This window comes from Phalacrocorax aristotelis, chromosome 21, assembly GCF_949628215.1.
Source record: "Phalacrocorax aristotelis chromosome 21, bGulAri2.1, whole genome shotgun sequence".
Lineage (NCBI taxonomy): Eukaryota > Metazoa > Chordata > Aves > Suliformes > Phalacrocoracidae > Phalacrocorax > Phalacrocorax aristotelis.
This window is the reverse complement of record NC_134296.1, coordinates 8,302,763-8,325,686: the sequence shown is the minus strand read 5'-3', so window position 1 is coordinate 8,325,686 and position 22,924 is coordinate 8,302,763. Positions and strand designations below refer to the sequence as shown.

The window sequence follows — 22,924 nt, the reverse complement described above, 5'->3', positions numbered from 1 at the left end:
AGCCTAACCCTCCCCTGGCACATCTCCCTGCCATTCCCTCGGGTCCTGGCGTTGGTCACCAGAGAGCAGAGACCAGCCCTGCCCCTCCTCCTGCCCTTGGGAGGGAGCTGCAGAGCGCCACGAAGTCTCCTCTCTCCAGGCTGAACAAACCAAGTGACTGTAGCCGCTTCTCATGCAGCTTCCCCTCAAAACCCCTCACCAACTTTATGGCCCTTCTCTGGACACTCTCTAGCAGCTTTGTATCCTTAATATACTGTGGCGCCCAAAACTGCACACAGCGCTCGAGGTGAGGCTGCACCAGCGCAGAGCAGAGCCCTCAGTGCCTGTGTGCCAGAAAGAATCTACTTAAAACAAGCCAAGAGTACTTCCCAAACAGATGCCCTGCTCTGCCAGATCCAAGCCACCATGTGTAGCTTAAGGGAGGAGTTTCTTGCCACACCTGGGGTTGTACTAAGTGTTGGGCTGTGTAAGATATGCCTTGCTTATGGCTCACCGCATACAGAACTGGATATCACCTTAATATTATGATACAAACTTTTGTAACAGTAGTTCCTGAAAAGCTCAGAAACAAAATGTAGCTCCTTGCACTTCCCTTTTGTTTGTTGGATTCAGCTGGGAAGATGTGAGGACATGCTGTTGCTAAAATCCAGACTTTCAAGTAGACCCCTCTCTTAGGAAGAATCTCTGAATAGCACACTGGTTGGTGAGAGCACATCATCTGTACCTATCTACAGCTCCTGTTCTGGTGAAAACATCAGCCCTGTGTGTTAGGGTTTTCCTTTAAACCATTGCTTACAAACTAGAGAAGAACTGGTGGGAGATGTGGTGGTCGGAGGCCGTGTTGGGCTTAGCAACCATGAAATGATAGAAGTTCTCAAATCCTGGCAAAGTAAGGAGTGGGGTCAGCAAAACCGCTGCCGTGGACTTCTGGAGGGCAGACTTTGGCCTGTTCAGGACATGGGTGAGGGGGTTGAGTGTGCCATCAGTCAGTTTGCAGATGACACCTAATTGGGCATGAGTGTCGATCTGCTCAAGGGTAGGAAGGCTTTCCAGAGGGATCTGGGCAGGCTGGATTGATGGGCTGAGGTCAGTTGTGTGAGGTTTAACAAGGCCAAGTGCCGGGTCCTGCCCTTGGGTCACACCAACCCCAGGCAACGCTCCAGGCCTGGGGCAGAGGGGCTGGGAAGTGCCCGGCGGAGAAGGCCCTGGGGGTGCTGGCTGACAGCCGGCTGGGCATGAGCCAGCAGTGCCCAGGTGGCCAAGGAGGCCACCAGCCCCCCCCCCGGGCTTGTGTCAGCGCTGGTGTGGCCAGCAGGGGCCGGGCAGGGATGGGGCCCCTGTGCTCGGCACTGGGGAGGCCCCACCTCGAATGCTGGGAGTGAGGGGGGGGGTCGGTCTCTTCTCCCGGGTTACTAGTGATAGAGGAAATGGCCTCGAGCTGTGTCAGGGGAGGTTTAGATTGGATATGAGGCAACATTACTGACAGAGTGGTCAGGCCCTGGCACAGGCTGTCCAGAGAGGTGGGGGAGTCACCATCCCTGGGGGTGTTCAAAAAATGTGCAGACGTGGCACTTGGGGACGTGGTTTAGGATGCCTGGGGGTGTTGGGTTAGCGGCTGGACTTGGTGATCTTACAAGTCTTTTTCAACCTTAATGATTCTGTGATTGGTTCAGCACAGAAGACATCATGTCTTAGTCTCTCTTAAAAGACTGACTTCCACAGTCCACTTTAGTAAAGGTGCAATGGTCCTGGGAGGTAGCAATCTGGCCAGACAACAGGTGAAACTCTACTAAATGTAAAATGAAAGCCTAACTAAAAAAAAAAGAAGTTAAATTTGAGCCTTGGTTTCACCTGTTTCAGGGCAAGTGTTTGTGGTTGCACTTTAAATAGTATTCTGGTTGACCTCTGTTCTCCTTTTAGACTGGGAGAGTCTAATTACAGGGAAGGGAAAGCAGTAAAATTAGTGTTAGGCTGTTGTGTGGTCAGTCAGCTACTTGAGCTCTGTTACACTAGGCTGTTACTTGAGGCTCTGCAAGCTTGCTGCAAAGATGTCACGGGTGAGAATTCCAGGTAGGTCTGAAAGCAAGTAGTGAGAGAAGAAGCCACAGGGCAGGCTTGTGAGCCTGCAGCCTCTGAGATTTTGATGGTGTGGGATCTTCCTAATCCAGGGGACCTTGCTGGGGGCTTTGAGCATTTTTCTTCCTGCTTGGAGACATTTTTGGATAGTGCAGCAAAGAAATAGCATTACTGTTTACATCTTGTTCTGCACATACTGAAGAAAAATATTGTCCCTTCTGCATTGTAATGGATCCTGTGGTGATGCTATTAACTCACTGTGGAAGGGGTCAGAGGGAATTCAGGTGTCTCTGGTCAACCTGGCTAAGCTTGGAAGATGTGGGGTGCTGCAGTCCCAAGGGGATGGGGAACACAAGCAGGGGGAGCAGCAGGAGTAGGGCCAGCCAGGCTTCGCAGAATAGTCCAGAGGGGCATGTACTCATCAGAGTCCTGAAGAATATCAGCACCAAACAGTTCTGATAAGAGCATGTTTAGAATTTCAGCGCTGTGTGGTGTGATAGACACTGTCCTAGTACATGAAGCTTGTATTAAAACCTGGCCCTGCAACATCAGTGGGAGTTTGTTGACCTTCATGAGTGTAATTTCCATCTGCTAAAGAGATGAAAGGTCAAACTAGGCATTTTTGGGATGCTTAGTTTGCAAATGAATACGTGGAGTTCAAATGCCAGGAGAGTATGTTCTGCAGGCTGGACTTGGGGAAGTCAGCAGCTGGTGACTTGTGATACCAGAGCTCCAGTCTGAATTTTCTGGGTCAGATGGAAAGGGCATGAGTTGCACCCCCAGAATGTTGATGCCTCACTGTATGAGCAGGAGTGAAGATCTGTGGAACTGCAGTGTCTCAGGCTGTCTGATCCTGTTAGAGAATAAGTGGAGATGTGACCATAGGCAGCAGGAGGCTGAAACTTAGCATCTTTGAAATGACCATCCATCCCAATCTACGCCAAGGATGGCAAGTCACGGACAAAAAGTTGCAAAGCAGCCCAGGTGCTCCGAGTAACTAAAATATTTGCTTCCTTGTTCAGGCAGGAGAATGCTGTTCTGCCCTCTTACGTTGTTCCTATGCTCTTCTGCATCCCTGTGGTTGGACGCCGGTGTAGGGAGAGACCTTCGAAGACAGCTCAGTCGTATCAGATGGCTGGGTATCTGTCAGTCGCTTGTAGTGTTGACTGAGGTGATCTAGGTTCTGGAAGATGCTGTTCCCCTTGAGCAGCTGCAGGGAAACCCAGAGACTGCTGCAAGGCAGAAGCTCTGCCGAAGAGCCTCAGGTTGGATGGCATCTGCACTGTGGTTCACTTACGCGCACACCACTGAGGCTGTATCATGGAACACTCAACACTGAACTTACATGTTTATGTTGTACAAAGTGACAAGTACTGTTCTTTCTTTTGGAAGTGGAAGGCTTTGGCTAAACTCGTACTTTACTAATCCGTTTTTAACCACTGATGTGATGATTAGGCAAAAAAGCGTAGATTTTGAAGGGCTGACTACATCTGTTTTAATTTTGTTTCTGTTTTATCTCAAACAGCAGAAGACAAAGGTGAGTATTGCTAGGCTTTTTATATGCTCTGCTGTGTTACTGCCCAGACATGATCATTGGAAACAAACAGCAGTTACATGATCATGGTGATCTTTCAGCAGTTTGAGAAGATGCTATTTCTCAGCAGTGCCAGCTGTGCCCCTCAGTGTTTCATGGAATGGTTCCAGCTTTTTGGTCTTTTGATATATGAAGCTGCTCTTTGTTAAATATTGTCCTAGCACCCCTGAGCTCCTGTTTAGGAGATAAACTTGTTTTTTTAGTGGAGTTCTTTCCTCTGTGGCAGGGAGTGAATCATTTTGCAATTTCCCTTGCACCTATCCACATCTTTGTTGGTTGGGGTTTTGTTGTTGTTGTTGTTTTTGGTTTTGTTTGTTTTTTTTTTTAAATGGAGATCCAGCCTAAAGTAACAACTTTTGAATGCATCCTGCACCTAGTGGATTTGATCCATGAGGGGACAGATCCAATGCTTCATCTCCTTTATTCAGGTTGAAGTCCACAGTGTGGTGCCCCAGCCCTCTTCTTCCTACTTCATGTTTGCTGAGGCCTTATGTGTCAGCAGAAAACATTTCTTGCTGAGACACCTGTCATCCCAGAGTCCCTAACAGTGGGCAATAATGCAATAGTGCAAAAACCTGCATTTTGTCTTCTAAGCAGCATGTTGGGGGCCATTGATGATACAGCAGCTTTATAATAGCAGGCAACTTTTGTTACTGAAATTCTGGTTTTGTGACATTGCACTGCTGAGAAATGGGCCTAATGCCAGAATTTTCCCATGTGTTTGTAGCTCAGCACAAGCCCTTTTGCCTTACCATATAACAGCAGGGAAAGGAAGCCCCTGTGTTATGCCCCTCCGTTTACCCACAGCTGGGACCTTAGAACTGCAAATTCAGGGCTACAGGGATAAACTGGTTTGATCCCCCAATACCCTATAGGAAAAAAACCGGCTAGGTTCATCAACTGAAAATATCTTGTAGGTCTGGCACACTTCTGCCATGCATGTCAGTCCTTTCTGCTTTGGTCCTCCTCTGCTGACCGTGTCCTGTCTGACATGTCAATGGTGTGGTCCATCTTTCAGCATCGATCCTCACTATGCTTCATGCTGAGCTGGCAACTGCTGGCAAACCTGCTCAATTAGTGTCCGTATGCTGCTATGCAAATATGCACTTCTGAGAGATGTTGCCAGAAGATCCCTTAGGTTCTTGTTTTATGGTATTTTGTTGGAAGTGGAAGGGCTTTTAACCTTCTTTTTCCTACTTCATAAAGCTCCAGCCAACTTGTGTCAATGACAGCTTTCATAGGGCCGTATTAGCTGGCACCTTTGCAGCATGCTGCACATGATGGGCTGAGAGGGGTCTAGTCCACACGATGGTTCCCTAGCTAGGAGCTCTTCAGCTGCACTGTGATGTCAGGAACTAAGTGCTTGGGCTGCCAGCTCTGTCCATCTCCATCTATACCTCTGTCTTCATCCTGACCGGATACCTTGTGGAGCAAGTGGGTCTGGGGCTTCCTAGAGCTGTAAGGGCCCTGCCGATGTTCCCCTCTTACCCCCGTGCATGCTTTCATAAATGCCTTTCCCAAGGACTTTCTTCTTTCTGGGCTTTTTTGCACTACTCTTGGACTGTGGGTTATATTTACCTTTTCTGGTGTTCTGGGGGTGTCTGGGTATGTCTCCAATCCGCTATGTGTGGCCCAGGCTCTGTGAGCTTGTTGCAAATTTTGGAGGTGACTCAGAGTCTTCCAGGCAGGATGGAGGTGTCATAAGGAAATGGCGGCTGAGCATTAAGCTGGCTGCAAGGGGCACCTGCCTGTTAGGGTGGCTGGGAACCAGATGCCTGTGTGACCCTGCACTCTGCTCCTTCTACTTGCAGAGATGGATGAGGCAATGCGCTCCTTCGCAGAGAAGGTCTTTGCCTCTGAGGTGAAAGATGAGGAGATCAGGCAAGAGATCTCTCCTTTCGATGTGGAAGAGATCTGCCCCATCTCACGCCAGGAAATGAGAGCGCACATGATGCTTCAGGAGAGCTCTGTCACAGCAGAAAAGCGGTGAGCAACAACCAGGGCAGCTGGGGAAGGGAGAGGAGCATAGTCTGCACATCCCCAGCCAGGGCTGGAAGAAAGCAGGGGGGAACATAAACCAAGGCCTGTGAAAACAGCTCACCACACCCGTGGGATAAATGCTTGGTAATCCCAGGGCATCTGTCAGGTACTTCAAGGTTTCCTCTTCAACTGTTCCCACTGCTGTACAGAAAGACACCCTTGGCCTGTTTCCTGGGTGTCAGCACAGCAATGGCCACAGAGCTGCTGGGGATGGAGACTTGGAGACCTTTCTCTGGAAAGGTGTGACTTCCCAGGACCATGCTTGAAAGTCTGTGGCCACTTTGTGTGCTGTGGCCTCTGCCCTTGGCAGTGTCTGTTTAAGGTGCTCAGGAAGCACCAGTGAGGTGATTTATATTGTGCGCACTTTGAACATGGCTGTGGTAAGTGCCCCATACCCTGCACCTGCGTGTGGCCCTGGAGTATGGGCTGTTTGCCTGAAGCTTTCCTCCCTGGCAGGAAGAAGCGCCTGCTCCGCCTGAAGACAATTGCATTGGCAGTCCCTGTGGCTCAGAAATCTATAACCAGACTGTCTGCTATTGATGAGGTCATCTCTACCTCCCCCCTGTACCAGGCTGTGCCTGACTTCCAGCGGGTACAGATCACAGGGGATTATGCCTCTGGGGTAGGTACTTGCATGGCTACACCCTTCCCCATGCTGACCACCACCTCATCTAGTCCCTGCCTGTCCCTCAGGAGTGCCCAGTGTCACAGGAGTCTGTACCAGATGCAGTGGGGATAGTCTGTCTTCCAGCTCAGTCTGCGGCTCATGAGCATCTGGTGGTGCCCTGCTGCATCCCTGGAGGATCTGGAGCTGAATTCCGTAGCAGGAGTCTGTGGTGTACTCCATGCTTCTCCCATGGGATTCTCCAGAGAGGGCAGAGGGGAGGGCATGGCAGGGAAGGCTATGCTCATTCTGTCAGAGCCTGCTAGCACACAGCTCTATCTGAGATCTATGCATGTCACAGAATCCCAGAAGGGTTGAGGTTGGCAGGGACCTCTGGAGGTCATCTGGTCCAAACCCCCTGCTCAAGTAGGGTCACCTAGAGCCAGTTGACCAGGACTGCTATCACATTCTGTGCTAATTCCTCCTTTTCCTCCTCTACAGCCTCCTATTATGTTTGTGCTGCTTCTGAGATACTGCAGGCAGGTTGCTCCCTTCTGGTCTGGAGCAGGTTGCTATGCTTGGAGTTGCATAGCGGAGGAACAATTAGGGGAAGCTGAAAGTCCCTCCATGCACAGGCACATTCCTTCTGCCATGAGTGTAGCTAGCTGCAAGTGCTGCATGGTATTCTTCCATGCTGCTCCAGCCTGACCTCTCTTGACTGCCCAAAACACTTGTCTGTGCAGTGAATCAAAAATTCTTGACACATGGGGTCAGTGTATGTTGTTGGTCCTGCTTCAGTTTCAGCCTGGGCTCCAAAAATAGCTTTCAGTGTTTTGCACAGGCCTGGCTTCCATTTCAGTGCCAACTACAGTTTCCAGTGAGGAATGTAAGAGAGGATGGCAGCTGGAATTCATTGGTTCTATCACGAGGAACTTCCGTTTGCCATGTCTAGGACTTTGCCTATCATCCTTTCTTTGCCCTGCTCAGGCAGAGCAGTGGGAGGGAGGGGATGATAAGGTACGTAACTTGCTGTGAACAAAATTTTCCTCTTTACATCTTGGTGCACCAGGGTATCTCTCAGGCAGCTAGGTTCCAGTTGTGTGGTTGCGTTCAACAACAGCCCTCTTGCAGGTGACAGTTGAGGATTTTGAAGTTGTCTGCAAAGGCCTGTACCGTGCCCTGTGTATCCGGGAGAAATACATGCAGCAGTCTATGCAGAGGTTCCCCAGGACCCCATCTCAATACCTGCGTGCTATCGAAGGCGAGGTCTGGAGAGCGAGTGATATTGGCCCAGGTACATCTAGGCACCTGGAGGATTTTCCTCTCTGGCTTCAGCATGGGGTGGGCAGGGGTCAGAAAGGGGTTGCAGAAGTGCCCCACAGGGGAGCCACTTGCCCAGGCCTCCTCTTCAGTGTCACAGTGGCAGGGATGTCCCTGCCCTCTACCTGGGGTGGAGGAACGTGGCAGGCTTGTGGGGTTTTGGCCAGCAGCCTGTGCCTCATGGCATTCTCCTTTTGGTCCAGTGTTCACCCCGCCAGTGAAGGATGGACAGGATCCCTTTGAAACTGGGAATCTCGCCGAGGACCTAGGATACCATGCCCAGATGAAGGATGGGGTAGTTTATATCTATGGAGACAAGGCAGCAGTTGACAGAAATGAGCCAAAGGACCTGCCCTACCCCAGCCTTGAGCACTTCGTTGATGACATGAACTTCCTCTTGGCCCTGATTGCACAAGGGCCTGTGTAAGTACACAGCCCAGCACTGCTGGGTTCCACTGCAGAGGTCCTGCCTCAGCAGGCAGAGGGAGGTCAGGGCAGAGCCAGAATTGCTCCCTCTTCTTCCTGGGAGGAGAGGAGAACCCACTGATAATACACCTGCAGCCTCCTGGCTACCGAAGTGCCCTTGGCCCTTGTCAGCTGTCTTGACTGGGGTTTAAAGCAAAGTCAGCATTCAGGGATTGGAGACGTGCCCTGCAGGTATGGTCACAGCTGGCCAGGCCTTCCTTCGAAGGTCTGTAATAGAGCCAAGAGAAGCACCTTAGCGAAGCAGGCCAGGCCAGCATGAGCTCCTCCACCTCACGTGAAAGCTGCATCCCTGTGTTTGATGGGCTATGCCCCTGTGTTGAGGGGTAAGGAGCCCAGTCACTGTTCTGCCCTTTGCTTTCACTAGTAAAACCTATGCTCATCGGCGCCTGAAGTTCCTGTCATCCAAGTTCCAAGTGCATGAAATGCTAAATGAGATGGAGGAGATGAAAGAGCTGAAGAACAACCCACACCGGGACTTCTACAACTGCCGGAAGGTAAATGGCAAGGCTTACAGTCCTAGTGACTCTGAAGATGAGCTGTCTTGGTGCCTTCCCCTCCCTGAGAACTGGATACTAGGGTCAAGGTCTATGGCACCTACATTATTCCTGCTAATGGGATGGTGCTGACTGGGCTGCTCTTGACCTAGGCCTATCGTGTTCATCTGCTGGGCTGGGCCATGCTGCCCACACAACTTGGGCTCACCTAAGGGGGTTGTTAGCCTCCCTGTGATGGTACCCAGGCATCCCAACTTGAAACTAGATAGCTGTCCCTCTGGTTTCTCAGGTGGACACACACATCCATGCTGCAGCCTGCATGAACCAGAAGCATCTTCTGCGTTTCATCAAGAAATCGTACTTTGTGGATGCTGACCGTGTAGTTTATGATGCCAAGGGCAAACAGCTCACCCTGAAACAGCTTTTCCAGCAGCTCAGTCTGCACCCCTATGACCTGACAGTGGATTCCCTGGATGTCCATGCTGTAAGTGGTCAGGCATTTACTGTAAGGGCACTCTTGGGTCACTCTAATCCACCCCTGTAGGCATGGCTTTCCCCCTCCCTGTGTACCCATGACATGTTGTGCATGTTAGTGCTTGTGGCAGGCTTTCCCATTTTGGGTTGTTTGGATCAGTCCCTTCTCAGCTGATATGCTTGGACCCGGTGTATGTAGTATTTGCCCGTGATCCTCCCTGCTCCAGGGACGGCAGACGTTTCAGCGCTTTGACAAGTTCAATGCCAAGTACAACCCTGTGGGTGCCAGTGAGCTGCGTGACCTCTATCTCAAGACAGAGAACGCTATCAATGGCGAGTACTTTGCTACCATCATCAAGGTGAGAATACAGGGGAGGAGAGAACAGTTAAGCTGTGGTGCTGCTGTGCCCAGGGGCTGGAGGGTCACCATGCAACTGTCTGTTCTCGTTTGCAGGAGGTTGGCTCTGATCTGGAGGATGCCAAGTACCAGCACGCAGAGCCTCGCCTCTCAATCTATGGGCGATCAGCTGACGAGTGGCCCAAGCTAGCTGGCTGGTTCAACAAACATCGGGTCTATTCCCCCAACTTGAAGTGGATGATCCAAGTACCCAGGATTTAGTATGTGCTGTGGGTCTGAGAGAGCACTGTGCCTTACAGTGCACTATACCTCATTTTTTATCCTGAAGGGATTATGGGGACAGTGGGCAATGCTGATCCTCTGCTAGATGCTAATCCCTGTCTCTGTCCACAGTGATGTGTTCAGGTCTAAGAATTTCCTCCCACACTTTGGGAAGATGCTGGAAAATATCTTTGTTCCTGTGTTTGAGGCAACTATCAATCCTCAAGCCCACAAAGAGCTGAGTGTCTTTCTACGCCATGTGAGTGTCACCTGATTATGTTGTCAGGGTGTGGTGAGCACTCACATTCCTGTTTGTGCACAAGAAATGGGGGTACTGGCCCCAACATGGAAAATGCCATCAGTGGGCTTGTGACCCTACTGCCACATTCTGGGAAAGGAGGGTGTGTCCAGCAGTGCTGGGAGGGCTCCAACTCCCTGAGCTGGCTGCTGTGGGGCTGTGAGAAATGCTGACCACTCACCTCCTGGAGAAGTGGTTTGGTGTAAGCTTTACTTCTAGCTCTTCATAGAGCTTGGGGGTTTGTGAGGAGCAAGGTCTGCAGCCTTCTCCCTGACTCTGCTCTTGGGTGGGGCAGGGGTACAGGCTACAGCTGGCCTATGGCAAGCTGCAGTAAAGCAGGGTGAGCCAGCGTACCTGGGCATGATGAGGTGGGGAGTTTTGAGATGCAGCTTTTTTGTTACCTTGCCAAGCAGATCACTGGCTTCGACAGCGTGGATGATGAATCCAAGCATAGCGGACACATGTTCGGCACTAAAAGCCCAAAGCCAGAGCAGTGGACTTCTGAGAAGAACCCATCCTACACCTACTATATATACTACATGTATGCCAACATCCTGGTGCTTAACAACCTACGCAGGTGAGGCCCAGGAACCACTAAGGGACCTGTGATAGACTGGCAGAAGGGGGCTGCCTCATGAGCTGTCTCAGCTCTTTGATTGTTGGTGTGGGAGAAGTGGGGCCCTCCTTGCTCTGCCACTGGTGTAGTTTGGAGCTTTATGTCCCAGAGCAATCCAAGGGAATCTTGCATTGCATGCCATCTAACCCTGCTGCTTGCCTGCTCTGACTCCTTCTTCCCTGTGCCCAGGCAGCGTGGTATGAACACGTTCCTCTTCCGTCCACACTGTGGAGAAGCTGGGGCCATCACACATTTGCTTGCCGCCTTCATGACAGCAGATAACATCTCCCACGGTCTCAACCTCAAGAAGGTAAGTGGAGTAGTCTTGCCACAGAGCAGCCCAGGCGTGGCAGAGGGGGACAACATGTTCACAGCTGGCCTCCACTGTAGCTGACAGTTAACTGTGCCTCTGCTTTAGACTGACACAGGCAGCCTGGCTTCAGGCAGATGTTACATGATTCTCTGTGCTTCTGCAGGCATGTCTGGGGATGCAGCTGAGAAATGTATTCAGATTTCAGGGGTTCAGCCTCACAGACCTATCACTGGGTATATCTGTCATCGGGTACATCTTTCATCATTGGAGCCAGCTGAGTTCTGAATCAGATGGGTTTGAACTCACTTGGCCTCTCACGGCTCCATGTAGGCCCTGGAGGATTGCTAGCTTGCCTGTCTCTATTCTTGCACACATGAGCCCTGTGCACCAGATTTCCTGGCTGTGGCACTGGGCTGATCTGAGAAGTGACCCTGGAGAGGTGGAGGGTGCAGCAACTTTACTCCTAACCTGGCAACTCTGCTCATCTTTGCAGAGCCCGGTGTTGCAGTATCTGTACTTCCTTGCCCAAATTCCCATTGCTATGTCCCCACTCAGCAACAACAGCCTCTTCCTGGAGTATGCAAAGAATCCGTTGCCTGACTTCCACCAGAAGGGCCTCATGGTGTCCCTTTCTACAGATGACCCCATGCAGTTTCATTACACCAAGGTACGGTGTGAGCTGATCACCTCCTGCTGTATGGGCAGTGGGACTGGGACTGTGTGAGCCTCATTTTTCAGGGAAGCCAGCAGCATTTGCAGAGGGTCCAACCTGCTGGGCTGGCCCTGGGCTCACCCTTGCACCAGCAAGGGCTGTGCCGGTAGAAGCTGCTGTCCTCTAACACAGCCTGTGTTTGCAGGAGCCCCTGATGGAGGAGTATGCCATTGCTGCCCAGGTCTTCAAGCTCAGCACCTGTGACATGTGTGAAATTGCCAGAAACAGTGTCCTGCAGTGTGGCCTGTCCCATGAGGTAGGTGCCCTTCTGGGGAGGCTGGGCCTGGCCCTGCCTGCAGTGGGCCCTGCCTGCCCCAGAAAGGGGACCAGGACAGTGTGCTCAGGGCAGGGCTTCTCTGCAAGGCCTTGAGGGAGCCTGGCAGCAGCCAGCGTTCCCCTCAGGTGCTGCCAGCAGCAGCCTCTGAGGTCTGTACAGCTGTCCTTGTCCCTGGCAGGAGAAGGCCAAGTTCCTGGGTGAAAACTACCAGGAAGAGGGGCCCCAAGGCAACGATATCCGCAAGACAAACGTGGCTCAGATCCGCATGGCCTACCGCTACGAGACCTGGTGCTACGAGCTCAACCTCATCGTCGAGGGCCTGAAAACCGACTAAGGCTTACGTGGACGGAGTTCGGGGCCTGGGGCCGCGGCTGGAAGCAGGGCCCGGGCCGAGCGCGGGCGCGCCCTGCCCCGCCCAGTGCCGTGCGGGGGTTGCGGGCGCGCTCCCGCGGCGGCCGCGCAGTAAAAGCCCTTCTGTGAACAGCAACGTGCGCCCTACGTTGGGGGTGGGGCTGCCGCCTGAGTGACGGCCGCGAGAGCCAATGGGCGGCAGCTCCCTGGGCGCTGGGAGCGCCCTGCGCGAGCGGGGCCGGGGCTGGGCCGAGGCACCGGGTGAGGGGGGTCGGGGCGCGCGCGGCGGGTTCCTGCCGCGAGGGGGGGAGGAGGGGGGCGGGGCGGCGCGGCGGGGGAGGGGGGGGCTCCTCTCCCGCGCCCCCTCAGCCGGGGCTCCGGGCGCCATTAGGGCTCCCCGCGGGGTCGGGGCTGCTAGGCGGGACGGGCTGGCGGCGGCGGCGGGCTGCGCCGTCCGACGGCTGCCGGTCCCGGCCCCAGTGAGAGATCGGGGCTGCCGGGATCCGGTGAGGAAGCGCTGCGGCGTCGCGTGCCGCCCCTCAGCGGGGAGGTGAGCGATGCCGCAGCCGGAGGGCGGCCCCGCGGGAGCGCGGCGTGCTTTGGCAGCCCGCGGCCGCGGAGCCCCACCAGTAGCTGAGCTCTGTCCCGAGGGGCGTGACAGGGCCGGCCGCGGAGCTGTGTCCCGAGGGGCGTGACAGGGCCGGCCGCGGAGCTGTGTCCCGAGGGGCGTGACAGGGCCGGCCGCGGAGCTGTGTCCCGAAAGGGACTGGGCCCTGGCTAGGCAGGGAAGCAGCATCTGGACCATTTTCCCCGTGGTTAGTGCAGGGAGTGAAGGAACAGGAGCTGAACCTTCCAGGAAGGAGGTGCTTGCTGAAGCCCACCAGCTGCCTTTGATGAGTCACCAGCCTCGTGTTTTGCCACAGTCCTTTGTCCCGTTTTGCCTGGAGAAGGCTGGGCCAAGGGGGTTCTTGTCAATCGATACGGATGCCTGAAGGGAGGGTGCAAAGAGGACCCAGCCAGGCCCTTTCTAATGGTGCCCAGTGGTGGGACCAGAGGTGATTGGCACAGAGTGACATGCGGGATGTTCCCTCTGAACATCAGGAAACACTTTTTCACGCTGAGGGCGATGACCACTGCCACAGGTTGCCCAGGGAGGTTGTAGAGTTTTCTTCCTTGGAGATACTCAAAAGCTGTCCGAACATGGTCCTGGGCAGCCTGCTGCATGTGGCCCTGCATGAGTGGGGGGTTGGACAAGGTGACTTCCAGAGGTCCTCTCCAGCCTTCAGCCACGCTGTGATTTTGCACAGAGTTTCTTCAGGGCGAATTATTTACTAGTAGGCTGTGATGTTGTAGGTAGTGCTAGATATTTGTACTTTGTTGCACAGAGGTACGCAGGCCTGAGTACCTTTCTGGCAGTGCTGTCCTAGGGCATGGGGTGTAGGCTGGCATGCTGGACCAGTCTCCCCTTGCCTTTCCTGGTTCACAGTGTAGGCTCCTTAGTTCCAGTTGCTATGGTTGAACACAGCCTGTCTGAGTGGGCAGCTGGCTATGATGACTCTGATAGAGTGGTGGGAGCTCTTCCTCTTGACGGCTGGGACTTGCATCAGCCCTGATGACAGAAGGAAAATAGAAGAGGAGTTGCAGGATAAACAGCCCCTGGAAATGTGTATTTGGGCAACTGTGGCTGTGGTTTCTGCTGTCCCTGTCTGTCAGAGTTACAGAAGGGAGGGATGAGGAGTGAGTGGTGACATTGGTGCATGGGAAGGGAGAGTGGAGTGGAGAAAGGAGGAGCTGTTGAATAAGCCCATGTGCTGCCCTTCTGGGGCTCTGTCAGCCGAAGGGGAGGTGCAGGACTTTGGTCCAGCTGTCTGCTCAGTTGCAGATGGGTGGGTGAGGGAAAGGCCCTAAGCAAGGTATTTGCTAGAGCAATGGAAGTGTCCTGACCAGGGTCAGGAGCCCAATGGCTCCCCAGGAGTTTCATGTGTCATTCAATCACTATTCAGACTGGTTGTCCCTTCAGGGGCTTGCAGGCGGGATTGGGCAAATTGCTTACTATCTGAGCATTTAGGAGTTAAACTCCTACAGGGATAGGATACGGTGAGTGAAGAAATGAACCTGAAAGATTTTGGGTGCCCTATCTGAAAAAGCATGTCGCTTGGGCTGTGCGCTGCAGTTTGCCTTGAAGGGAAGGCATGTGCAGAGAATGTCTGAGGGTGTTCGGTATCAGGGGGAATAGATGGTGGCAGTGGCAGCCTTGTAAAACATTCTTGCTTGAAACAGCTGGCTGTAGGATACGTCCTGGAGTGCTGAGTGCTAGTACTGTGCATGGCTGCTTGACAAAATCCTCATCTCAGTCTTTCAGTACAAATGTGGCTCATTCCCTATAGCTCCGGGAACATGTTATCTGGATGTGTCTGGGAGATTTGCTGGTGCTACCTTGGTCTGCACCCTCTGAACCTCTTGGGGCAGCTGCATCCATGCTCCTGAGGCTTTTCCAAAAGAGTGAGCGGCTGGTTGTTGTGGCCCCACACAGTGTGTCTGTAGTGGCCCTTGCAACAAAAAGGTGGTCATGACCCCCAGGTCAGCCCTGGGGGAAGCCTGGAATCTCACCTCTGACAGCTGCACCAAGAAACGCCTCCAGGATAACTCATGTTTGAGTTTTAACTTTCTCTCTGTCCCTACCTTGGGTCTTAGTTCTTGTGTGAAGCTGCAGTGTTTCTGGGGTGTGCAGCCAGCCTGTAGTGTAGTGTTTGAGTCAACTGCTGTTTTCAGTATTGCTAATCTGAGCATTCAGGTACTCAGAGTGAGGTTAAAAACCCATTACTTCAAAAATAGTACATTGTGGTTTCTGTCTGTGTGTCCTCTAGCATAAAAGCCTTCAAGGCTTACATGTTTAAAGGATGGGTTTTTTCTAGCAAGGATAAAAGCTTACTTTCAAGAAGTTAAATTTCATCACTTCAGAAAAAGACTGAAAGTTGAAAGATCTATTATATCTTTCTTGTCAGTACAAAAGTCTTCGGACCTGTGGCAGAGGTCAGACTTAAACTCCTTTTGCCATGTAATTAAGCTTCACATCACATCTACTGTGTACAGGGGCTGTGCTCTACATGGCAATGTATCTGATGAGGTGGAGCTCCGTTCCCCAGCATGATATGCAGAAGCTTCGAACGAGTTAATAACTAGCATTGCTTTGTATCAAGATGGAAATGACTAAGCATACTGCATTCCTGACGTGTTACTTATTTTGATACAAAATCTGCTTGTTTGGTACTGCCCATGTCTTTCAGGCATCAGCATGGCAGAGTTGTGTTCAGAAAAGCTTCAGGTTTATTCTAGAGCTGGACAGAATGGAAATAGCTGAGAACTCTGGAAGATGTACTTGCTGTTGTGCTGGCTGTCCCCTCATCCCTTTGGGACCGAGCTGGCAGCTTCCCTAGACTTCAGAAGACTAGAAACTGTCTTTTATTTGGCTGCCAACCTAGGAGGCTTGGTGACAAGGAGGTCTTTTGGGTGCTTTAGAACTGCACAGCTCTTATAAAAGGAGTGAAAAATTGCTTCAGAACTGCATGGGCTTGTCAAGTCAGTGATCTGTGTGTTCTTGTGCCTGTTGTGCAGCAGGATAAGGTAAGGTGGTGTGTTAGTGCCTTTATTTAGCTAAGCAGGTGGTGGCATGAGTGTGGTAAGGGGAGCTGTGGACTACCAGCAGCACCTGTGGTGGGTGGGCTTGACCTCAGCATCAAAGAGTATTTTATTCTTGAACAGCACTGGCAGCATTCTGTCCTTGAGCACGTGGTTTCAGGAAACAGAATTGTCTTGAGACTGCATGGAAAATGCTCAGCATGCCTCTGGCTTTCAGAATTGGAAAAAGAGTCAGGACTACCTATTATGTGGCATGAATGTGCCTCATTCTTCTGCTTTGGATAAAGATATGGAAGCTGTCTTCAAACAGCATGGATCGGAGAGGCTGTCTTTTGGGAGAAATGTGTGATGCTTTGTCTAGAAATAATTTAATTTCTCTTCACCCAAAACTACTGCTTTCAATGAAATAATTCAGTATTCTTGACTACACTGAACTGATGTAAGTACTAATGCAATAGCGGTGATAAATTTGGCTTCTGTGGAAGCATACTGAGAAGTTTGGAAGGAGAGGTCAGGAGAGAAGCAGTCATGTTAAGTCTGGTTAGTTTGTGAAAGGAATGGCGTGTGTTGTCTCTGAGATAGAAGTGCTGGCTACCTGACTCAGGTGGTCTCTACCAGTTCTGTGTCCCTAAGATGTGTTTTGGCCTATCTCAGACTGCATCTCAGGGTTACTTAGCTTGGATCAGACCAGCCCAATCTGCTCTTTCTTCACCAAAGATCGGTCTCTATGTTTGCCCTAGCTCATGTGATGATCTTAGACTAAATGCCTAGTTCTTGATAGCAGCCACCTGCCTTGCAAGCCTGGGCAGGTGAAGAGCTGCATTCTTTTCCTCGGATGGTTATTTTGGAAGAGACAGTTCAGGGCTGTGGCTGACACAGCAGCACTGAGCAGGAGAGAACGTCGGGTGCTTTAAGCTTGTGCTCTACCATCTGTGTTTAAGATGAGCCAGGAGCCATGTGTTTCTAGTTGTGTCCAGTAGTTCAAAGATCAATGACATGCCTTGGAAAGACCTTCACTGATGCACTCAAAACTGTACAGCTTCTTAGGTGAGTGAAGCTTATTGCATCAGCTTCTAAGTAATACTACTTAGCATGGAACTTCACTGGCTGGAGAAGTAATATTACTTGGTAGGTTTATGCTGAAGGAGAGGAAATAAACTCAATGTGGATCCTGTTTCTGTGTATGGGTCTATGTAGCTCTGGATGCCAGAGGCAGGTAATTGAGTGAGCACTGGGTGAACTGCTTGAACTCTGAGCATTCATCAGTGAGCAGAACCAGAGGCAGCACTGCAGACATAGTCTCACCATTACCTGTGTGCTGGGTGGGACTGTGCTTCACCGTGTTTCTCAAGTTGCTGGTTGTGCCTTATCACAGATGATCATGGAAGCACAGATGTGGACAGTAGGAGAGGTCAGGAGCATTAGGCTGACTTGGGCCTTGGCTCTATATCAGGAAGCAGAAATATGGCAGGCTGGCTGAGAAAACTAAGGCAAATGCACTTTTTGTTTCACTCTTACCAACGTGAGTTGTGGTAGGAAGGATACTGGCAGCCAGCAGACCTGACCCACTTGAGCACAGGCAGCCTGGCACATTCTGAGGATGGATGCAACTAGAAAGCTGAGCAGGGCTACTCAGTCTACTGTGTGCAGTGATTTGCCCTCATAGTGCAGTGCAGATTTTTGCCAGGCTGCTGGTCTGAGCCCAGGGGTAGCTGATAGCTGGTGTATTTGGAGAAGAAAGCTGCCAGTGCTGTTGGGAAGCAAGGGAGCCTTTGGTGCCATGTGTGGGCTTGCTGTCAGCATGGAGCTGCATGTGCTCCGTGAATGCATATGCTGGCCTTGAAGAGCTTAGCCCTGTGACTAAGCCCATTGCTCCATGCTGCAAGGTCCTTTGGGGGCCTGTCCCTGTGCGAGTTCTGGATCCAGTGGTCCTGTGTTTAGAAACCTGGTTGGGAGTAAAGGTGCCTGGTCTGAAGCTGTACTGGCTGAGAGGAGGCTGTTTCACCCCCCTCCTAGGCTGGCTTTCCCCATCAAAGCCTTTGCTTTTTTGCTAGCTTGTGCTTCAGGTCCTCAGGAGCCGCGCTGAGTACTGTTGCTGTAGAATAATTGCGATGGCATAGGAAAGGGGCAAGTTGCTTTCCTTTCTGCTAATCAGGGCTGTCCAGACAGGGGTTGAGGAAGGATGGCTCTGCTCTGGCTCAGGATGTTTGGAAACAATGCCTATTTATAGGAGAGGGCAGGGGCCCCTTGCTGCCTGGAGCAGGAGGGGAGTAGCCTGGCTGTGCGGGGAGGGTCTCACAGTGGGGCACAGTAGCACTGCAGTACTGTGGGCAAGGGAGCTGGGGAGGGTGGGGTAGGTATGGTTTGCTGTTTTGTGTGTTCTCTGTCATTCTTGAACTTGTTCTGCTTTCTCCCTGCCCCTCTGTGAGGGGATCAGCAGCCCTCTTCTGTTTGCTTGTCCCCAGCCTGCACCTTGCTACTGGCACGGGTGGGGAGGGGGTGCTGTGCTGCACCAGAGCTGGCACTGAAGATGCAGTGCCACCTGCACAGTAGTAGCTTCACCTTGCTTCTTCAGAGATGTGCTGTGTGGTGGTCAGGAGCGGTGTGGCTATGAAAGTGTTGAGCAGAGGGCAGAATGCTGACGAGGGAGAGGGTGCTGGTGATGGAGCAAATATCCCCAGTTTGGTTGGTTGCCCAGATTGTCCAAGTTTAGCCCATTCACTGCTGAGTGGGAGAGTTACTGGCAGTTGTCTGGGACAATGTGATGAGCGATGCCAGACTGCAAGAACCCACACTGTTCTCTCTGGAGACAGGGAGTGGTGAGCTTCTTGCCACAGCGAGCAATGCTGCTTTGGTAGAGAGTGTGAAAGTGCAGCAGAGCTGAGGCTTGGTGCCATGTGTGCCCAAGCCATCACTGAACTGTTTCGGGAGCCCTGGGCTGTCCTACATTAGTGAGCTTTATCACTAACTGTATCAGATAGGTCTGCCAAGGCCAGTACTTTGCTTTTAATTGCACCACAAGTGACTCTGCCAAGCAGATTAGCAACACCAGGGACAGAGCCGGTAGTGCTGGAACCCTGGAATTTTAGGTGCAGTATCAAGAGTGGGAAGGGTGCAGGCCTCTGCTGCGGCAGGGGCTCTCCACACCCAGCCTGGTGCATGGGGCATGAACCCTTGTCAGGCAGGTTTAAGCTTCTCTCCTCCAGCTTGGTTTGCTTCCCATCCTTGGTTCTGCAAATTCTTACAGGCTCTGGTGAGTCAATGAAGACTGGGTGTCGTAATAGCAGCTTTGGAGGACACGTACCCAGTTTTTTGTAGTGAGAGCTGGCTGGATCTGTCAGGTGGAGCCTGAGTACAGACTTTGCTTGACTATTTTCTGTGTTCCCACCTGGAGCAAGTGGCTTGCTTTCTGCAGAGGTCCTCTGTTTTAGCTGCATGTGTGGAGTGGGAACTGCTTGCTGCTCTTGTTCTGCCTTTTGCAGGGAGACTTTTTAGGGCCAGGGGAATGTTACTGAAGCCAGCATGACCGGGCTTGCTGCATGGCGACCTGGCCTGAGCCCAGGCTTTGCTGAGCGCTTGTCTTCTAATAGAAATGGAGAACGTTAAATAGACCTGGAGGGTTGGAACTTCTGAAATGGAGTAATTGCCTGGAGAAAGGGAGGAACAGAGCATATTAGAGCCTGTCGGCTGCTGTCTTCTGTCCAAGATGAGTTTTCAACTGTGCTGACATATCTGAGAATATTGGGGATGCCTTGTGAGCTACAGGTAGAGCAAAAAGGCTCCAAGGCTGAAGACTCCACATATGAAATGCCTGTACTGAGGTCATACTGGACCTGTAGGTGCTGGGTCTATGCAGCCACCCAAATTCTCCCTGGCAGTTTCACCTGCTTTTCTTGCTGCAGGACTATCTGGAGGACTGTTTGCTGTATCCTCTGGATTATACATTGGGGTAGTCTCAAACAGTATAGCTCCTGTTTGCGCAGGCTCTGCTTGGGTTGGAGAAGTCATAGTGTTTCTTTACCGTTCCTTCTCTTCTGCTGATCTAAACACAGGACTATTTTCCTTTTGAGCACGAGAACTCACTGTTTCCTCTGCCTTTTGGCCTCTGTTGAACACCTTTTAAAACTTCCACTGGCTGTAAGCCACAGGCTGGGCACCATGGCCCTCCAGTCTTTCTAATGGCAAATTTAGGTCAGGTGTTGACAAGCAGAACATCAGACAGGTTTTCACTTGTGTTATGCAGCAGGAGAGTGCTTCTGGAAGCAGGAGTGTGGCTGGGCTCTCCTCCAGGCATCACAACTGTCCTAGTCCTCCTGGGTGAAGCAGCAGCCCTCCTGCTGCTGCTGTCTCTCTGGAGAAGTAGATGTCGTTCCCCTTCTATAGAGCTCATGTGGTATCTTGTGTCTTGCTGTGTCTCTGCCGTGTTGAGAGCTCTGGTAGACACATCGTGCTGCAATGGTTTGGCAATGTGCTGCCTGAGGTGCTCTGAGCAGTACGGAGCATCAGGAGAAACTGCGTACTCCTGCCTAGCCTGCACCTGTACAAGCAAGCAGCTGAGGGGCCGGCTGAGAGCTCTGCTGCAGACAGACCGTGCTGCTGTGTTCCTGTGCCATTAAATAATTTCCTTGAGTTTGGACCCTTGGGATCCCTGGCTGTGTTTCGTTCCTGTTGTGGTGTTCTGTTTGTTTTTTAAGCCAGTGAGACCTCTACTTCCTTTTGTTAGCCCTCCCAGATGTGTGCTACAGAAACAGGCTTTGTGGGGAGTGTGCTTTGGAAGCCAGTCTTGAACATGTGATTTGGGGAGGAATGTTCTTCAGCAATTGCCAAAGAACAGCTGGGAGTTCCTGGTGGTGTATATGGCTGGAGCGCAGCTGATTGTTCTTTTCTTCTTTTTGTCTGTAGGTTGTGCTAGCAGGCAGTCCTTGCAGAGCTGACACCCAGGGGCTTTTGGACACCTCTGGGTGCTTTGGAGTCTCATGCCAGCTTGATGCGTGCAGGACACCGATGGACCTGGACAAGGCTGGAGATGGGGTGTTTGTAAGCACATTGGCACTTGCCATGCACCCAGCAGGGTCAGTGGACAGTAGCTTTTCCCGCTCTGCTGTGCAGACCCTCTCTCGGAGCCACTGCCGCAACATCAAACAGAAGATCTCCCAGTGGGAGGAGAGGACACAAGGGTGCTCCAGCAAGGAGAAACAGCAGCTGAAGGACTTTGGAGTAAAGTATGACCCCAGCTGCGATGCTGTACCCAAAGTGAAGCCAGAACATACAGAGAAAGGCAGAATGACTAGGTCCAGAGATCCAAAGAGCCTGGGTTTGGACTTCAGGGAAGACACATGGAGCTGCTTGCAGACTGATGACTGTGGTGACCTCAAGCCCTGTGCATGTAGCCTAGCTTCCCAGGCTGAGGAGAAAGGAGAGTGGCAAGCAGGCTTCCGGGACCTGGAGGTGGCACTGCCCCCAGGGAACTTCTATACCTCACAAGCTCTGTGGAGGAGAGTAGATCCCCTTCAGCCTGGCAAAGCCCCACTAGTTCCCTTGGACCTTCAGAGGAAGCAAGGGAGCTGTGGCTCCACTGAAAGAGAACTTAAACTCAAAGGAGTGGGCTCCCTTTGCAAGACGGAGATGAGCTTGAAAAACATTTACTCTGAGGCTGAGGGGCAAGAGGAGGAGCCATCTGCTGTCCCACCACCCAAGCCCCGTAGGACTTTCCGCTATCTTGCAGAAAAGGGTGCTAGTATCTGTAGCGATGCCAGTGCTACCAGGGAAGTTCCCCTGCAGAAGCAGCATGGAGGAGACTTGGTGTCATCCTCCAACAATCCTGAGAAGAGAATAGCCAGCAGGAGGATCAGAGGGAGAGCCCAGAGGTACATCGATTCATCTCTCATGTCTGAAACGTTTCCTTGTATGAGTTTCTAGATGGGTTTAAACGGCTGGCTTGCCATGATGTCCTTGTGGAGGCGCTAGTACTGATGATGCCTCTGTTGATGGCGAGAGGATATTTCTGGATGAAAGTATCCCCTTTCCAGCATTGTGTATGCACTGCTTTTGCTGCTGATAATTTTGTAAAGAAGGCTAAAAGCTCCAAACAGATGTCAGTCCCACACCTTAAAACAGAGTTGAGTGACAATATGCTGACCCCAGGGAGAGTGCTGCCTGCTTCTTGCCCTGAGCTTGCCCTCGGCTGCAATTTGTGGATTACAGAATAGCTTTCTCTTGGGGCAGTATGGCTGCTAAATGTTCTGGCTTTCCTGTGAGTGACAAATTCTCGTGTTGCTTAAAGTTGGAGGCTGTCAGCTGTGGCTACCCCTGTTGCAGTAGGTTTGGCTATTCTTCCCTCTTTCTTGTATGAAGGTCCCTGTTACAGAATAAAAAACCTCTGAGCTAGCTTGATGCTAGTTCTGCTTACAGATGAGCTGCCCAGAGTACTCAGACACTATAGAGTAGTGTGAACGTTATAGATGGAGATGTGGCTAGGGCTCCTGAAGCTTTTCACTGTTTCAAAGCGTGCAGCAACAAACCAAATTTTATGATGATGGGCTAAATTCCTGCCAGCTTCTTTGTGACCTCTGTGTCATAATTTTGAAATGGAGGCCAAGTGTTTGAAAATGCAACCTCACAAATGCGATAACACCCTTAGCATGAGCAGTAGGAGCGGCCCAGTAGGAAGCAGTGCCTTAATTCTGAGTACTGCTGCAAGTGCTTAGTCTGCAAAACATATTTTGGGTTCTTGCCTCTGTGTCAGGATGGGACTCACCATACCTGCTTGGAGTGTGCTTGGTTGTGGAGCCTACAACTTCATTTTTAATTTAAAAATTTCCCACAGTAAGTGAGTAGGGCTCACTTGTTGTGCTGGTTTTGGCTGAGATAGAGGTAAATTTCTTCATAGTAGCTTGCGTGGTGCTATGTTTTGGATTTGTGATGAAAATAGTATTTTAGTGTTTTAGTTACTGCAGAGCAGTGCTTACACAGAGTCAAGGCCTATTCTGCCTCTCACCCCACCCCACCAGC

The 22,924-nt window shown here is 51.7% G+C and overlaps 2 protein-coding genes across 24 annotated transcripts in view; both read left to right on the top strand.

Annotated features, from left to right (window-relative positions):
- The first annotated feature begins 1,951 nt into the window (after window positions 1–1,951).
- Window positions 1,952–12,408, top strand: AMPD1 (adenosine monophosphate deaminase 1). 2 transcript variants are annotated; one of them, XM_075115195.1, is made up of 15 exons: window positions 1,952–2,070; window positions 5,482–5,656; window positions 6,167–6,332; window positions 7,446–7,608; window positions 7,838–8,057; window positions 8,485–8,614; window positions 8,904–9,098; window positions 9,316–9,447; window positions 9,543–9,706; window positions 9,840–9,966; window positions 10,419–10,582; window positions 10,811–10,931; window positions 11,428–11,601; window positions 11,792–11,902; window positions 12,102–12,408. In XM_075115195.1, the coding sequence occupies exons 1-15, from the start codon at window positions 2,049–2,051 to the stop codon at window positions 12,255–12,257; spliced, it is 2,220 nt and encodes a 739-aa protein (XP_074971296.1). In that variant the 5' UTR covers window positions 1,952–2,048; the 3' UTR covers window positions 12,258–12,408. The 2 variants fall into 2 exon arrangements, 1 of the variants encoding a protein (XP_074971296.1); XR_012663867.1 differs by lacking the exons at window positions 1,952–2,070; window positions 12,102–12,408 and having other exon boundaries at window positions 5,357–5,656; window positions 11,490–11,601.
- DENND2C (DENN domain containing 2C) overlaps window positions 12,385–22,924 on the top strand; it is a 26,818-nt gene continuing 16,278 nt past the window's right edge. For 6 of the 22 annotated variants that reach the window (XR_012663866.1, XM_075115187.1, XM_075115183.1 and 3 more), the window contains exons 1-2: window positions 12,426–12,535; window positions 20,816–21,780. Coding sequence is in view for 19 of the 22 variants with exons in the window: in XM_075115187.1 (XP_074971288.1) it covers window positions 20,918–21,780 (863 nt within the window). In the remaining 3 variants the exon portion in view is untranslated. Of the gene's footprint in view, window positions 12,536–12,639; window positions 12,825–15,543; window positions 15,899–16,773; window positions 16,961–19,909; window positions 21,781–22,924 lie in introns of those variants that run through there. The other 16 variants (XM_075115175.1, XM_075115182.1, XM_075115172.1 and 13 more) reach the window with 11 other exon arrangements.

Bases quoted from the DNA above. Each gene is read 5' to 3' on its own strand.
- AMPD1 (XM_075115195.1), top strand. From the start codon at position 2,049: ATGTCACGGGTGAGAATTCCAG. The intron at 8,615-8,903 runs GTAAATGGCAAG...CTGGTTTCTCAG, and splicing joins ACTTCTACAACTGCCGGAAG to GTGGACACACACATCCATGC. The intron at 9,967-10,418 runs GTGAGTGTCACC...CTTGCCAAGCAG, and splicing joins TGAGTGTCTTTCTACGCCAT to ATCACTGGCTTCGACAGCGT.